Here is a 16703-nt window from a genome sequence, read left to right as displayed (position 1 = left end):
GGCAGAGGCAAGATAATTCCGCTCGGCAAAGCGCTAAAGCCAGCAGGCGGCAAAGCCCAGCCAGTGCAGTGTGCGCATCACCGGGGCGGCGTCCGTCAAGTCGCCCAGGCGGCAGCTCCAGGCGGTAGCACAGCAGGCCCCCTCCCCCAAAAGAGTCGCTGGCCGTCGCCATCAGCTAAAAGCAGCAGAGGGCCCCCAATCGCCATTTGCTCTGCTGGGTTAGTCAGTCACCTTGGTCACCACGGCCCAGTGCTAAAGGCTCGTCCAGGTCGGTGCCTTACCTGCCTGCTCCACCGCCGCCAACAAAGACGCCGCCCGTGGTCACGCGCTTTTCCCGCTTCCAACTACCTGCTGTATCCCCGAACTTCTCACGACTCCAGATGTCGGCAAGCATCCCGCCTTCAAGACACTGTCTCCGACCATCACCATAAAGGCATTTTGCTCGCTGCGCGCCGCGCGCACATTCGCTCTTCACCAGACTCGCTGCGTCTCTGGTCGCGCGAGCTCGCCTCCCGAGATATTCCGTCGCCCGAGACCCTTCGCCTGACGCTTTCTCTGCCGCCATCCCCGGTCGCGCAGAACCGTTTCGCTGGTCCTCTTTTCGAGGTGCTCCTGCTCTGCGCCCCAGCGCCCCATCCGACGTCCGACCTGCGCATCTGGAGAAGAAGAAGGAAAAGAAGAAGAAGCAGAAGCGAAGAGACGTACAAGGCCACAAACGCAACAAGGGTCCTCCAGCGTTGCGTCTGTGTGTCGCGCGTTTGCTGTGTTTGCATGGCGCACTGAGCCGACGCAGAAAAAAGTTCATTCGCCCGATATCGAAACGCCACATCGCTGCGCTGCGCTGCGCTGCCGCCCGCATTTCCCAACAACCTTGAACCCACCACCCAGGTCGCTTTCAGGACAAGTTGCACGTCTCCAGCGCCCTCGAGCCCGCACCGCATTCCCTGTCCGAACGGCCAGCAGCCGGCGTTGCTTCTCCGAATAGCCTCGCGTGCGCCCTTGTTTGCGGGGCGCAGTTACGCAAGGCACCGTGGCGGCGCTTACCATCCTCGACCAGCCCGAGACGCCGGAGCTGTCGCTGCAGCAGCATCTCGACCTCGCGCCCGATCTGGTCGGCTACGGTAACCAGCTCGTCGTTACGGGGGACGATCCCCAGTCCTCGATGATGGCACAGCCGGTGCCTCATCAGGACAAGAAGCGCGTCAAGGTCTACGAGCTGCGCAACAATGACTGGTTCGATCGCGGAACAGGCTTCTGTACCGCCAAGTTTGCGACGGTATGTTTGCGACCTCCTCTGCATGCTCTTGGCATCCCTTGTCTCGCCTGCCTGGTCTCGCACTTGCTTTCGCTGTCTATCTACCCCCCTATTTCCCCTCTCCCGTCTTTTCATACCCTTATACACGTGTTGCGGCATCCATCTCTACGCTATGCATTGCCCAACAGGTCTTCATGCCACTGTTCCCCAGCAATCGGGCCTGATTGGGCCGGGCCGGCTCTGGCTTGACATCTTCTCTTCCCTGAACCCATATCACAACTGCTTGGGGACCCTCAAGCAACCGGCCGCCCAGAGGGATACGCGTATCTCCTTGTCGTCGTTTTGTCGCTCTGCTTGCTAACTGTGTCATGCGCTCGACGTATCATCTAGTCCGAAGATGGCCACAAAGATCCAAAAGTGATTGTAGAGTCTGAAGACCAGCCCGAACGACTTCTCCTAGAGACGACGATCCAGAAGCAGGATGGGTTTCAAAAGCAGCAAGGCAAGTCCGCGCCCCGACCCCTCTTTCCTTTCTCCGTCCCATGTCTACGCATGCCGATCTGCTTTGGCACTTGCCTTGACCTTGACCTGATTCTATGAACCCCGTACTTGGATTTTTCCTCTTTTCATACCTTCCACTCACGAACTCTCATGGCCGTCTTCTGTCTTTTTTCTCCTCCTCCTCCTCTTCTTCCTCTATACTCTTCGCAACCCAATTCCTCCCTTGAGATTGCATTGGGACGTCTCAACTAACAGCGGATGCAGAGACGCTCATCGTGTGGCAGGAGCCAGGGAGCGGTGTCGATATGGCTCTGAGCTTTCAGGAAGCGGAGGGATGCGCCATGATCTGGTTTGTCTTCCACCCCATTCAACTTTTACCGTCGCTTCTTCCCCACGCCCTATGAGGCATTGGGGTCGTCTTTAAGCAAGCATTGACTAATCACATCGGCTGCTCAAGGCGTTTTGTCAACACTGTTCAGCAGACGTTTCAGAATCACGCTGCTGGTGTCGGTACGGAATTGACTTCCCGTGATTGGAAAATTGAAAAGCACGTTCAGAAGCTAATGTTGTCTCAGATGACAACCTATCTGATGATCTCGCTATCGAAGCTGTTGCTCCCGTGAGCCTTCCTGCTGCCGAGCTGGGCAACCTCGCGGAAATCGAGTCCAGCATCAGGGTGATGAGCTCTACCGCCACCGGCCGTGAAGCCATTACCAAGTTCATCGTGGCCGACGACTACATCAGCAAACTTATTCCGTTGGTAGAAATCGCCGAAGATCTAGAGAGCCTCCCCGATCTGCATCGCTTGTGCAACATCATGAAGAGCATTCTCCTCCTCAACGACACATCCATCATTGAGCACGCCGTATCCGACGAATGCCTCCTGGGAGTGGTTGGCGCTCTGGAATACGACCCTGACTTCCCCAGCCACAAGGCGAACCATCGACATTGGCTCAGCAATCAAGGGCATTATAAAGAGGTCGTTCCCATCGACGACGAGGCCGTCCGCCGCAAGATTCACCAGACCTACCGACTGCAGTACCTCAAAGACGTCGTCTTGGCCAGGATTCTTGATGATCCTACCTTTTCCGTGCTGAGCTCTCTCATATTCTTCAACCAAGTCGAAATCGTACAGCACCTACAGTCGAACCCAACCTTCCTCATGAACCTTTTTGGCATCTTCTCCGCACACTATCCTGATACAAGGAAGCGCAAAGAGGCCGTTTTGTTCATCCAGCAATGCTGCGCAATTGCCAAGACCATCCAGGCTCCTGCGCGCCAGTCCCTGTACATCAACTTCCTCAACCACGGCTTGCTCCGCGTCATTTATTATGGCCTGAGACACATGGACGTAGCTGTGCGCGTTGGAGCAATGGATATCTTGATATCCATCATCGACCATGATCCGATGCTCATTCGGCAAACCATCTTTCGACAGCTTCATGAGGGCGGCTTGTCACTACTGGACTCTCTTATTGACCTTCTCCTGGTCGAGGTGGACTTGGGCGTCAAGACTCAGATTTCAGATGCCCTCAGAGTCATTTTGGATCAGGGGGGAAACCCAGCTGCCGCCGCCAACGAGCCCGCGGCCAACACCAATGGCGGCAATGGCAATAGCAACGGGAACAAGCAGCAAGGCGGCGAGCTTGCCGCTAGAGCTAGGATGCAGATGGCTGTTGATCCTCAGCATGAACACTTCCTCACTCGCTTCTACGAGTCTTCCGCCTTGAAGCTATTTAGGCCTCTGATTGAGCTAGACAGCCGCTCTCACCTCGATTTCACCGTCCAAGAGGCTGCCATGTTTGCCTGCTTGGTGGAGGTGCTGGGCTTCTTCATCCGCCAGCATCATCGGTTCAGCAGATACTTCTTCATAGTGCACAACCTCGCGGCACGAATCGTCCAGCTTCTCAAGTGTCGGGACAAGTACTTGCAACTGGTTTCGATTCGATGCTTCCGACTGATCCTTGGCCTCCAGGAGGAGCTGTATGTCAAGAATCTGATTGAAAACGATGTCTTGGGCCCCATCCTTGAAGTTCTGGTTGAGACCGTCCCGCGGGACAATCTCGTCAGCGCTGCTTGCACCGAGCTCTTTGATTTTGTCAAGAAGGACTACCTCAGAGACATGGTCAAGCAACTTGTAGAGGACCACCGGGATAACTTGCTTCTCGTGAGCCACATACCGCCTTGTCAAGACCTAATCACGCGATACGACCAGACGGAAGGCTATACGACCAACATGGAGTACTTCCTCGAAGCGGAGGACGACGTGACGAGGAGGCCAACCAACGTCCGCATGATGGACCACCTCCCCATTGACATGCAGGAAGAAGAGTACTGGGACGCCCCCGACCTTGACGACGAGGCAGAAGATCAGAGCTCAGGGGACAGGTCATCTGAGAGCGGCAGCTCGTCTTCCACAAAACCTCTGGTCGACTATGCTTCAGATGAAGAGGACGCCGAAGATGGTTTAGACAATGACAGCGATGACCATCAGTCAAAGGACCATGGTGACGACACTGCCGAATTCAGTCCGCGGTCGAGCACGTCAGCCAATGTGCCGCCACCTGAGCGCCTGTCTGAGAAGCGCCGACGAGAGGAAGATGAGGATGAGGATGACGAGCTGGGGAAGCTGATGCAGAGCAAACGACGTAACAGCAGCTCTACAGAATCCAACTCGTCAATCACACCGGGCCTCCGGAGACGCAAGAGCTTCGCTAACGGCAGTGGTAATGTGACGCCGAGGAAGATTGCAATTAGCCTGTCACCAGCTCTGAGGTCAGGGGGACCCTCACGGTCCGACGACGACTCGTAACCGTGATGGGAGATTTTATCTTTGCCTCTGCGTTGTGCCTCCTCTTGTTAGAACGATTGGCGTACGGCACTCCATACCCTCCCCTTACTTTTTCTTCTCCTGTTCAGGTTTTTTGTGCATCATAATTTAGTCTTGGCCATGGCAATTGTAAATGGCAGACGGCTACTCTGTGTCCAAGGGTTGGTCCTCGTGCAATGAGGAGGGGTGGCGGCTGGGCAATAGGCGGCGTTTTGTTTCTCCTCTTTTCCGTTCAATTTTCTTTTAGTTTTCCTTTATCTTGCTGGTCGTTGGCCAAGAGACCCTTTGCTTTCTGTTGTTTGTGTTGGCTTCGGTAAGATGATGCGGTTCACAGAGGCCGTCAGCGGCAACGGCAACCGCTTTCGGGTATAGAATTGGAACGTGGTAAGAGGATGCAGCGTGTCAAGACAATGTGAGGAAGAGAAATAAAATGTGGCCAAGTCCTGGGGACAATGCTTGGACTCTTTAAAAACCTAGCAATGCTGGCGAAAGCGCAGGAGATAAGGAGTTACAAGCATCACGCTTGATATGTATCATTACCCCAACATACCTATCAATGTAATGGTCTCCTCAACGATAAGAGAGAGCATGAAACGAAGCGAGTCACACTAAAGAGAAAGGAAGTAAGACAGGGCGTAAGCAATGCAATACTCTTGAGATTTGCATGGGGCGGGCCGGAGATGGATATCAGATTCCAACATCAAATTCCCTGCCAGGGAATAGCCTGCAACCGGATGTTCTCAGTGGGTGTGAAAGGTGCCTGCCCGGGTAACGTTGGCAGGAAAAGAAAAAAGAAACGTCTATGACTGTCAAAATCCCCCTCTGTTTGCGCCTCCCATGTCTATTGATACTTGTCATTCCGTCGTCACCATCATGATCGTTTAAACTGCCTCGACCACATTTCGTAGCCAGAAATCATCATGGGCGTAATGTTCCTCGGAGTCTTTTCGATCGCAGCCTCTAGATCTGCCATTCGAATCTCCATCTTCTCGGTGCCTGTCTCGTCTTCATCACACCTATCAAGCACTGCCAGCCCGGCCTCGTTGCAGATGGCCTTGATCTCGGCTCCTGAATAGCCATCGGTGATGCGGGCCAGTTCAGTGATATCCACGTCTGGCGCAAGAGCAAGCCCCCGTAGGTGCACACCGAAGACGTCTTGTCTGGCGGCGAGATCAGGGGGTCCTACGTAGAGAATCTGGTCAAAGCGGCCGGGACGAAGGAGGGCTGGATCCATAGCCTCGGGGCGGTTCGTGGCGGCGAGAACGAGGACGCCAGTGAGGGACTCAAAGCCATCCATCTCCGTAAGAAGAGTGGTCAGCATGTTGACGGAGCCTGAGCTGCGAGCGGCGGCGGCGCCATTGCCTCCGGTCCGGGAGCCACCGATGGAGTCAATCTCATCAAAGAAGATGATGGAGGGGGCAGCAGCGCGCGCGCGCTCGAAAAGCGTACGCACAGCTCGCTCAGACTCGCCCACGTACATGTTGAGGAGCTCGGCACCCTTGACAGCGAAGAAGTTGAAGGAGGACTCGGTAGCCATGGCTTGGGCAGACAGCGTCTTGGAGCAGCCAGGGGGGCCATAGAGAAGGAGGCCTTTAGGGGGCTGTCGGAGGACATGACGAGAAGAGGGATTGGTATCCTGATATGGCGGTTAGCAGCAATGATCGCACGATACTGCATGAACGGCAAAGACGGAGAAGGGTAACATGGGCGGTTCGGGTTCAGACAGTACCTTTGTGTTTTTGATCATGCGAGAGAGAACCTTCTTGAGGGACTCTTGGCCACCCACATCTCGCCAATGGATGGTCGGTGGCTTCAGATTGATGTCGTGCATAGCAGTGGGACGAGTGATGCGCAGGGCTTGCTCCATGTCCTGAGAGGTGAGGTAGTGTTCTCGAGGCCGCTGTGTCTCCGAGGAGGCAGTTCCAGCGGCCTCGGTGTCGATATTATCAGCGCTGGTGGCGGCAGCCTCATCGTCCAGCCTGTTGCCGAGGATTTTCTTGGCATTGAGAACCAGATTTGCGAGATCATCTCCATTGTATGCGTGAGTCTTGGATGCCAGACTGGCTAGGCAGGCTTCTTTCTCTTTAGCCTGGATAGGGGGGTCAAAAAAGCGTAGTATTTCAAGGCGCTCCGTTGCGCGAGGAATTGGCAAGGCGACGTTTTCTCGGAAACGCGACCGTTTCTGGAGCTTCGCTGGCACGTCGGCCAAGTAGTCTAGACAAGTGGCGATGACCACAACCTGGGGTAGAGCGTTGGCAGCAGCAGCCGCCGCAGAAAGGTTGTCGAGCTCCTCGCCCAGAGCCTCAATGACACTGTCACGGTTGGAGCGTTCTTTGGCGAGAATATCTTCGAGGCCGTCGATGAAGAGGAGACTTGGCTGCTGGAACTGAGCCAGCTTGAACGTCTCCCTGATGGTAGACAGCTTGTCCGTAGGCCGGATCCAATGAACCCGCCCCCAGTTGGTGGCTGCGATGCGCTGCAGAATAAACGTCTTGCCCGTGCCGTGGCCGCCGTGTATGACGAAGCCGCAAGACTCGCGCTCGTTCTTAATCCAGAACGGCCGGCCAAAGCCTCTGAGGAACTGGTTGATGACATTGACTTGTGAGGATAAACCGGGGACTCCGGTAACCGCTAAAGGTCCAGATGCGGCTGCAGCTGTCTGCTCATCTTCAGGGGCGTCCTTGCTGTCTCCGGGCTGGAGTATTCGTACTGTTGACGAGGCGAGCTTGAAGCGGGCCATGTTGTCGGACCGTCCATTGACTGACACGACTTTGAACGTCCGACGCAGCTTGTTAATGTTGACACCCTCGAGGACCATGCCTGGAAACACCTGTTCCGCACGGTCAAGAGAGATGCTGATGGAGAATTCCCAAGACGGCGGGTGTCTTGGTTTCGCAGCAGCATCTTTCTGAAGATCTGCCTCGCTGGTTGTATCCTGAACCACCACCTCGTCTGCGTCCGGAGCTACGGCGTTCTCTGCAAGCGTGATCCTGACCATGTCTCCCAGCTTGAAACCTGTAGCCTCCTGGAACGCTCTTGTCATCATGACCACATTGGGGCTGACGTTCTTGTCGGGGAGAACCCATAGAGAGGCTTCTCTCCGCTTGCTGGCCTCGGCATCTCCTGTTGCAGAGCCCTCACCAGAGGTGTCATCTGTTTGCAGCCTCTCGACGATGCATGGCCGGCCACTGTCGAGGCTGCCAGTCAGGGAGATGAGAGAATCTTTGCTGACGTAGATGCGACCAGCGCCGAGGAGACTTGCTCTCTCAAGACTGACGTTGGCGAGAGGGCGAACTTTGGCGTCGATGCTTTTCTTGAGCATCTTTTCTCTTGTGGGTGTAGGTACCTTGATGAATGAGGAAGGAGAAGATAAGAGGGAAACAGGAAGAGACAAGGTCCTGACTCTGGACAAGAGGATGGAGAAGGGAAAAGCCTGGTATCTGAATTATATGTACGGAGTACATGAATGACATTTGGAAGGTGCGATTGTGCGAGCGTCTCATGAAGGCCCTTCCAAGAATTTTCCGCTTTAGTACCTGAAGTACTGGGTACCTGCAGTTGTGGGTGCCGGGCGTACAAGCTACCAAGAAATTCGTACATGCAGCTGTTGCAATTGGCCTTCAGCAGTAGGCTTCAGTTGAAGGCGTATCAATTTGCGGTTGAGTTCGTATATGCGCACTGAAATCTAAAGAAAATGAATTTTTTGATACGGATCAAAGATCGTACTATCCTGCTGAGCTTTCTCTGCCGTAAGGTAACGCACCTTGATGACCAGAATTCAAGTGCTCTGCAGTTGATCAACCAGCGCAAAGAGGTACCCACTACCTGCTCTTCACTAGCAGCATGTATTCCATACCCTGCCCGACGTCATGGCAAAGAAAAGCCATTAAACCTCCAATCCGTCCCTCCAGTCCTCCGTCTCTTCAGCACCACGATCCCGCCTCTCTCTGTGTCTGGAAGATCTCAATGCGACCTGGTCCCGGCCATCTGCCTGGATGATCTGCCTCCGATGGACGCCTCGAGCGACAGCGACGCTCGCTAACCTCGGCGGCAGCTCGAGGCACGCCTCCGGTCGTTACGTTCCCATCTCCTGCAGAGGCGAAGAGTCAGGACCAAGGCGCTGGCTCAGCACAACTGGAGGAGGTGACGAGGATGGGACCCCCGATTCGCCGTCTCGCGAAGGGTCCCAGGCCTCAGATAGGGCGCACCAAGCGTCTTCTGGCCCAACAGCTGCGCCCACGAGAGAACAGACCCCTCACCATCTGCTTAAGCGCAGAACGAGGACAACAGAGCCCCCTACAGCTCACGACTTCGAGCCTCGACGGCGTTGGACAGACAAGAAGGATGCTGGCGGTGATGGCGATGCAGCAGGCGAATCCACCGATACGCCTCACCAGATGTGGCCACAGCTGAAGAGGAGACAAAGAGCCGGAAAGCATGGGAATGAACAAGTAGCGAATTCCGCCTTTGTTATCCCTAAGCCCGTCTTCTCGCCGCGGCGGAACGTACAAAAACCGAAAGGCACCAGCGACTCGTCGGGCTTGATGCTCGTCATCGACGGCTTGTCGCCCAATCTCAGCGCGACAGACTTTTACCGCATAGCGCCAAACGACTTCTCCAACTGGCGAAATGCTATCCGCAAAGGTACCCAACCTCTCCCGGTTCTACCCCCTTTGCACGCCGCTATTGTGCATTCTCATCTATACAGCTTGACTGACTTGCTTCCCAGTTCAGCAGCAACGCAAGCCAGACACTCTCGAACCTCTCGGCCGCTACTGCGTCACATTCAGCACTGCCGAAGCCGCCGTCTCATACCGTGACAGGCTGGTTCGCCTACACAAGCTCAACAGTATCAAGCTTGGGACTGCAAGTGGCCTGTGGGAAAACAGCGTTCCAAACTCTCTAAAAATATCCCTCGCATCTCCATCGGCAGCCTCAGCAGCAGCAGTGGCCGCCGGCGCCGTCGACGACACAAGTGATACTGCCCCGCCCGACACGCCCGGCACAGAAAGCCTTGCCGAAATCGCCGACTCCTTTACCATTGCGCCGGGATCACAAGCTGTCATTCCCATAAAACGCACAAGAGTTGTTCTCACACGGCCATGGGCGGACCGCCTGGCTGACTTGGTTGCCAACCTCGGCTTCGGGGAGCGGCCCCCTGTGCTGATGGTCGATGTCTACCCGCCTACCTTGACTGCGGAAGAGCTGTCTCGGTTCATCAGTCGAGATGGATACAACCGAGCCCTTCGGTGGAAGGTCTCCACGCCTCAGCATCTCCAGAAGAGCCACCTAGAGCCGGCATTACCGAAGATGAATGCTAGAGGGGGAAGTAAGAATGGCGACATGGGCAAGCAAAGGGGTTCGCCCTTTCCAATCAAGGATCGTGAAGCGTGGGAAACAATGAGGGGCCGATTTGTGCTCGCGTGTGCGGACGAAGAAGAGGCGCGGCGGTTTCAGCAGAGCTGGAATCAGCGAGCGCTCACGACACTGCGGCCAGAGCCGGCAAGGTATATGGTTCGTACTTCAATAATAAACTGGTAGTTATTTCCGCCTACCAAAGGTACTATCACATTTCCCACCTAATCGTCTCCAGCTCTGCCTGTCACCCACGCACTGCTGGCCTTGATGGCTAACATCACATGCTTCTGTCGTTGATTCTCATGGCCACATCTCGTATTACATATCCTCCCTTCTCTCGTTACCTATTCCAGCTCAGTCTTCCTTTCTTCCTCGCTCTATCGTGACACTTGTCACACCTGTTCATCCACTCTTTTATCTTTGCCAAATGCCAGACTCCAACAGCGAACATGACAAACAGCAAGGCCCCCCTCCTCGGCCACCATAGAATGGCCATAGACACAATAGCAATGAATGATTTTTTTGTATTAAAACCCAAAAGTAAGAAAAAGATAACAAAAGAGAGATAAAAGGGCAACTGAAAAGAAAAGAACACAAAGGGGAGAAAGAAGACCGCAGTAACTCCGAACCAGAATTGCTCTCTCTAAAGCGGATAGGTAAGGGGTTGATTCGAATGTTGCCGAGTGGTTCGGAAAGTTCCAGCTTCTTGTTTGTTTTTTTCTTTCTCTTAGTTAAGGAACACTCATGGCCCTCATGTCCGAAATGTCATTACTGGCACAAAGCTGATAAACTGCAGGCCTCATAAACAGCTCGTAGGTCTTGATCGCGTTGCGTTGCCGTCTCCATTATTTCATACGTCAAATACACTCTCAAATCAGCATCATGCCTCACGCGCGTGCGTGCTGCAAAAAGACCTGCGGGGCCCTTCTTAACAGCACTTGCCGCTGGCGGCGTCGTTCTTCTCTCCGACGTTGACACCGGATGAGGTTCCAGTGTCAGTCTTCTGGTTGTCGATGAGGCGCTTCTTGATGTCGGCAGCCAGGCTGTAAAAGGCCTGGTCAATGTTGATGTTGCTCTTGGCCGAGACTTCGAGGAAAGGAATGCCGAGCTCGTCTGCCAGTGCCTGGCCCTGTTCCGTGGACACAACGCGCTTGTCCTCCCAGTCGCACTTGTTGCCGATTAAGATCTTGTTGACGCCTTCGGTGGCATGCTGCTCCACGTTTTGGAACCAGGTGCGAATGTCTATGGGGAAGAGGTTATGACGAGTCAGCCACAATCCGAGCAACTCCACTTTTCTGGAATTGGGAGTCCTTGTAAGGCATTGAATGATGGCTCAGAAGCAAGCACTCGTTGAAACACTGGTGCAGGTTGGGGTGATTTTGAGATACCCAGTATGAGGAAGGTGAAATGGGCGAACTGGGGCGAAGAAGAGCAAAGCTGCCTGGCGGTGAGAAGGGTGGGGAGGGGGGAGTTGAACATACTGCTGAATGATCGCTCGTCGGTGACATCGTAGACGAGCAGAATGCCCATGGCACCACGGTAGTAGGCAGTGGTGATGGTGCGGAATCGCTCCTGGCCAGCAGTGTCCCAGATCTGTAGCTTGACACGCTTGCCATCCAGCTCAATTGTCCTGATCTTGAAGTCGATGCCAATCGTGGTGATGAAGGACGGGGTGAAGGAGTCCTCGCTGAATCGCAACAGACAGCATGACTTGCCAACACCGGAGTCGCCAATGAGAAGGAGCTTGATCTATTTGAAAACAATCGGATTAGCATCTGGTTCGCTTTTTTCTTCATGTCGAGGCAAGAATTGCGTCGTAGTCAACTGCGTTGCTGATACTATTGCCATGTGATGGGAGCTGCGCCTAGTGGCCGTACGTGGCCAGAGGGGTGGGGGGTACGAAAGGGGGGGAAGAATCAGTCGTACCAAGAAGTCGTAGTTGCGATTGCTAGGCATGGCGGGCATGTTGGGCAAAACGTTTTCCTTAACAGAAGAGGTACCGAGTTGTGAGACAGGCCGGTCACGATGGTCGAAAGTCGGGGGCTTCGCGGGCGAAGTGGCGGAGAGGCGGGAGAGTGCGAAGGCGGAGGACTCAGGAGGATTGCAGCCCGCGAGAAGGACGGAGCAGCGACAAGCCAAAAAAGGAAAAAGAGAGAGGAGAAAAGGGGGATGCAGAAGATGCGTCCCGTCGAAAGAGATTATTATTGGATGAGCAGATATCGAGACCAGTTGCTTGCTCTGGAGGGCGGCGGGAGATCCGGCGACAAGACTCAACACCAAACGGGGATGGCAGCGAGGCGGTTAGTCAGTCTGGCGATGCTGGAGCAGCACAACAGGCTCTGGATTGACCAAGGACGCAGAGAGATGCCGAGACAGTGACGGCGAGCAGTGACGCGCTGGCACGGGACGGCGCAATTGGGCGAGGCTGGTGATGCAGGTGGCAAAAGCTGGAGAGGAGGTTTCAGGCTCGTCGGTGAGGGTTGCAGAATCGAGGTTTTGGTATCTGGACAGCTGGAAGCGGTCGGGACACTTGGCCGAGATGCAAGGCCAGCGCGCGGCTGCATCAAGGTACCTCTAGACCGCGGTGCTCCGTGCACACTTGGAGGTACCTTTTACGCCGAAGACTGCTGGAGAGGTACAAGCTCGGGCGGTGGAGGCAAACGGGGTTCGGGGCTTCTGGCGCTGGAGCAGCTGCTGGACTGGGCTGATGTTTAGCGGGATGGCAACCTAAAACTCGCTGGGGGGTTCTTCTGAAGGCCTGGAAGCTGGAAGCCGGAGGCTGCAATTGATAGCTCAAGTCTGGTATCGACAATCGATAAAGATCAGATACAGCACCTCAGGAAGATATCATAGATGCATCAAGCTTCACGGTTGGATTTGGTTTCAAGGCGTTTTATATCAATGGTATGAAAAGACTTTTGCAGGCACGGACCTGACTTAAACACCAGCCCCTCGGCAATCTACACACGATCCCTGTGCCAGGCACCCAAACAACCAGCATGAAATTTTTAAAGCTACTACATACAGAGTGAACAGCAGAAGGCAGGCAGACATCCAATTCGACATGCAACCATTGATACGGCCTCAATATCGACGCCGTGAGAGACGAGAACAACCACCTGACCTCCGGCGAGTCACAGGGGCACACGGTCCCGACCATTAGCAAATAACCAGCAGCGTCCTTATGGGACCGGCAGACCCTCGTCGTATCTTCGCAGCGATGGCTTCCAGCAAATGATAACGAACGGGAGAGCCCAAAGCGGGACGGGCTGCATAATACGACCTGCACAAGCACCGAGTTCCTGACTGGAATAAGGGGCTCCCTTGCATGCGTTGTTGAAACAAGCCTCGATAAGTTGCTGCCTCCTACTCCATATCCGGTAATCCGGTTCCTGCATTCGTGTTCATTCATGCTTGGTGCCTACTCTAAAATCGACGTTCTTGAACATGACATCTCAAACTCCCGCTTCAAGACCTGACCAGCAACAGCTTTCCCCCTAGCATAGATCAAAGATTGAACGAATCCATCGAAAAAGAAATATAACATTATCAGAAGCAAGGAAACGAAATAAGATGCAGCGCTCCAGGCGAACCTTGCTAGCCGTTTCTACTCAAGCTTCCAGTTTCTCAAAGATGTCGTTCCACACCTCCGGCAGCCTCCCCGGCGCCGGCACAACGTACTCCTTCTCGGTGAACTTGGGCGGCCCCTTGAACTTTTCCTTCTCGCACAGCGCGTCCATCTTGCCGCAGTAGTTGCTCCAGCGGTCGCAGTTGGTCAGCCCTATCGGCGGTGAGCTCTCCCTGCACTTCTTGCTCTGCGCGTAGCAGTCATTGACGGCCCGCCAGCACATGCGGGAGGTCGAGTACGGCTCGACGGGCTTGCCGCACCAGTTCGCCTTCTTGATCAGGCAGTCCTTGGGGATGAGGCCGTCCTTCTGAACCAGTGGGGCCACGTTCGAGTCCTGATCGGACTTCTTGACGGTGGGGATATACACCTTGGGGCCGGGCATGGGATACGGAGGCATCTCATCTTGGTAGATGTCGAGCGTGAGGCCTGGTGTCTTGGCGCTGACATATCCAGGGATGCTCACCTGCTGCTTCCGAGGAACCTCAAGTGGACCACGCACGTCGCTGTTGAGGAAGATTTGCGCGCAGCCCAGGTAGAACTGCGGGTCGTTGCGATGGGCAGCCCAGTGCAGCGCCAGGATCTCAGGCCTCACGATGTAGTACCCCGCGGGTAGCCCTCTGGGGAGTCTCACGGAGAGCAGGCCGTTGTTCTTGACGAGCCGGTCGACGCACCATTTCTGGGTCTTGGGATCGTAGCCGTCCTCCCAGATCTTGAACCAGCCGCCGCCGGCGGCACTGTCCGAGAACATGTCGTCCACCTTCTTCACGTAGACGGCACAGGGACCTAGGTGGCCCGGATCAATGCTGCCGGGTTCCTGAGCATCCGGCCAGAGGCGGAACTCAAAGGTCAGCAAAGATCCCTTCTTTGCCGGACAGATGAATGACACGGGATCACCACCGTTGCGACCTGTTGGTGTGTCTCAGCATCGACCCATCTTTGGTGGTAGCTTACTCGCCATTTTGGCGACTCAAGTAGGAGAAGCATGCTTACCACAAGCCATATCCGAGGATGTGATGGGCTTGACCGGGTTGGTTGCCGTCTTGTCATCGTACGGCATCCGGACGCACGTCCCATCTCCTTGATTCTTCTTGTCGATGAAAAGCGTGGTGAAAGTGGTGTGGGCACTTGCCGTGCAGGCAAGGCCCAAAAGCAAGAGACCGACCCAAAAGAGAAAACCCTTCATGTTGAAGATGTGAAAGATGGACGGTTTGCAGAAGCTTTGTGAAGCAAGCAGAAGGGGGCAGCCGGACACTTTTATAAGCGCCCCTTAGTCTCCCCGTTCAACTTTACGGTCTGGCAAGCCCCTTTCCAGACGAAGGGACAAAGCATAAAATTTCCGTCCCTGATGGCTTGGGATGCTATCCCCCAAAGGCTTAGAGCCCTTGGTTTGCGCAGCCAGTGCCACCTCGTCTCATCTGTCGTTTAAATTGGCCCTCCTTGACCTCGGCACCTTCAGAGAGGTTGCGAATGGAAACTCCTGTTTTGCCAAGATGGCGCGCAGCAGGTCGTGAGACTGGTATCTCGGGCTGAAACTGACTGTTTGTCTCCGGCCGAGCCTCCCCATTGGCTTCCAGTACTCGGCTGGCGCTTCTGGCTGCGACTGTGCGACTCGACATGATCATGTCCTCCAATGAAATAAACTTCCAGACCAAGTAACCAACGGGATGGTGGCAGTCTGCTAGAAGGGGGGCCATGGGCAAGGGGCTGTAGAGTTCAGAGGGGATAATGCGCAGCGGCACTCGAATCCGGCGTAGCATCGAAACAAGGCTTGAGCGGACCGAACCTTGTGCTTCCAACCGAAGTCGACCATGTTCCGAATAGATGGTCGAGGCGGACATCGGGTCGCCATTCACCATCATATCGCAATCACACCATAGCCGGAACCAACAAGTGAAAGGTTGATGAGTACTGTGAGTGGAGATTTTGGTATGAGAAAAAGGAACAGCTTCAGCCATGATCAACTGTCACAAGCCAAGCCAACATCCAACAGCTTCATACCCCATGTGGCATGAAGACCCTCCAATCTATGCATGCATTTGTTTTAGCCTCTCGTAACCTGTTTTGTTTTTCTTTCCCAACAATGACAATCACACAGAAGATGCCGCATGAAACCTCGGTCTCGGTCCTTGAATGTAAATTTTGTAACTTTTTTCTTAGAGATTCCTTTTTATGGTCCTTTTTCAAAATCGTATGGTACACGGTATAGTACACTCGTCGTGACGTCGGGTATTAATGGTTTCGCTTTTTCCTCCCCTTTCACACATTTACTCGTTGATCTTGGCGAGGATCCTGCAGTCCATTGGTCAGAGTCGTTCGAGGTAACGGGCATTCTCACTAGCGGAAACTTACTCGCTGTCACGGAACAGCTGGTAGTCCTCCTCGCCAGACTTGACAGGCGAGCCACCGAACTAAAGAAAGCCCCAAGTTAGCACCAAGCAACTCTCCGGCCGAGGTTCACTCCTCCTTTCCCAATCCCCCTTTAGACTAGCTGGTACAAGTCCATACCTGAGGAATCAGAACACGGTCGCCGACGGCCACGCTCATGGGGACGCGCTTGCCATCACGGTCCAGAGCACCGGGGCCCACGGCGAGGACCTTGGCCTCGTTGAGCTTCTCGACGCTGGACTCGGGCAGGAAGATGCCACTGGCGGTCTTGGCCTCGGCCTTGACGCGCTGGACCAGCACACGGTCCAGCAGGGGAGCGAGAGCGCGGATGTTTCGGACCGTAGACTGTGAGTTGAGCGCAGTGAGTTAGCAAAGAGCTTCTATCCAGCGCCTCTGGGGCGCAATTGCAACGTCAATCAGTTCCCAAGATGGCATATGACATATGCGCAGGCGTAAACCAAAGGTAGGTAGGTTGAGCCAATCCACCAAGGGAGCTGAAGCGTTGAACTAAGATTGCGTCCAAGCCCATTGCAGAGAGGCCTCGGAGAGCATTGGGAGGGGAGGGAAGATGCGCCATACCATTGTGAATGATTGTGTGAGTGGAAGCGAGGACTGCGAAGCTTGCAATGGGTAGCGACGAGGGCGATCTTATGGATGAGGAAGCAAAAAATTAAAGAAAAAGAGGCGGGCGAGCTGGAGAAGCGGTTCGGATCGGCAAGTAGTCGCTCTTGTCTTCTAACGGCTTC

The 16703-nt window shown here is 54.7% G+C and overlaps 6 protein-coding genes across 6 annotated transcripts; 2 read left to right on the top strand and 4 right to left on the bottom strand.

Annotated features, from left to right (window-relative positions):
• Positions 1 to 965: 965 nt before the first annotated feature.
• On the top strand, positions 966 to 4568 carry BBK36DRAFT_1174083 (DUF625-domain-containing protein; the record flags this gene model as incomplete). The annotated part of the gene is made up of 4 exons (XM_024895904.1): positions 966 to 1276; positions 1646 to 1761; positions 2012 to 2109; positions 2332 to 4568. Exons 1-4 carry the CDS (start codon positions 1163 to 1165, stop codon positions 4566 to 4568), a joined length of 2565 nt encoding a protein of 854 aa, XP_024753704.1. The 5' UTR covers positions 966 to 1162.
• Positions 4569 to 5455: 887 nt separating this feature from the next.
• Positions 5456 to 8077, bottom strand: BBK36DRAFT_1133942 (AAA-domain-containing protein; the record flags this gene model as incomplete). The annotated part of the gene is made up of 3 exons (XM_024892142.1): positions 8044 to 8077; positions 6316 to 7926; positions 5456 to 6222 (listed from the first exon to the last, which is right to left on the bottom strand). The coding sequence occupies exons 2-3, from the start codon at positions 7906 to 7908 to the stop codon at positions 5458 to 5460; spliced, it is 2358 nt and encodes a 785-aa protein (XP_024753703.1). The 5' UTR covers positions 7909 to 7926; positions 8044 to 8077.
• Positions 8078 to 9130: 1053 nt separating this feature from the next.
• Positions 9131 to 10127, top strand: BBK36DRAFT_1164922 (hypothetical protein; the record flags this gene model as incomplete). Its single annotated transcript, XM_024894712.1, has 2 exons — positions 9131 to 9230; positions 9316 to 10127. The coding sequence occupies 2 exons, from the start codon at positions 9131 to 9133 to the stop codon at positions 10125 to 10127; spliced, it is 912 nt and encodes a 303-aa protein (XP_024753702.1).
• Positions 10128 to 10872: 745 nt separating this feature from the next.
• BBK36DRAFT_1108433 (secretion-related GTPase) lies at positions 10873 to 11900 on the bottom strand (the record flags this gene model as incomplete). Its single annotated transcript, XM_024889364.1, has 3 exons — positions 10873 to 11186; positions 11426 to 11693; positions 11871 to 11900. 3 exons carry the CDS (start codon positions 11898 to 11900, stop codon positions 10873 to 10875), a joined length of 612 nt encoding a protein of 203 aa, XP_024753701.1.
• A 1655-nt stretch (positions 11901 to 13555) lies between these two features.
• On the bottom strand, positions 13556 to 14755 carry BBK36DRAFT_1155189 (lytic polysaccharide monooxygenase; the record flags this gene model as incomplete). The annotated part of the gene is made up of 2 exons (XM_024893803.1): positions 13556 to 14478; positions 14563 to 14755. 2 exons carry the CDS (start codon positions 14753 to 14755, stop codon positions 13556 to 13558), a joined length of 1116 nt encoding a protein of 371 aa, XP_024753700.1.
• A 1081-nt stretch (positions 14756 to 15836) lies between these two features.
• On the bottom strand, positions 15837 to 16539 carry BBK36DRAFT_1174067 (chaperonin Cpn10; the record flags this gene model as incomplete). Its single annotated transcript, XM_024895903.1, has 4 exons — positions 15837 to 15861; positions 15922 to 15980; positions 16078 to 16302; positions 16537 to 16539. 4 exons carry the CDS (start codon positions 16537 to 16539, stop codon positions 15837 to 15839), a joined length of 312 nt encoding a protein of 103 aa, XP_024753699.1.
• Between the last annotated feature and the right edge of the window lie 164 nt (positions 16540 to 16703).

Source organism: Trichoderma citrinoviride, assembly GCF_003025115.1.
Source record: "Trichoderma citrinoviride strain TUCIM 6016 unplaced genomic scaffold BBK36scaffold_1, whole genome shotgun sequence".
NCBI lineage: Eukaryota > Fungi > Ascomycota > Sordariomycetes > Hypocreales > Hypocreaceae > Trichoderma > Trichoderma citrinoviride.
Note: the sequence above shows the minus strand (reverse complement) of the source record. Positions and strands in the feature narration are given on the sequence as shown.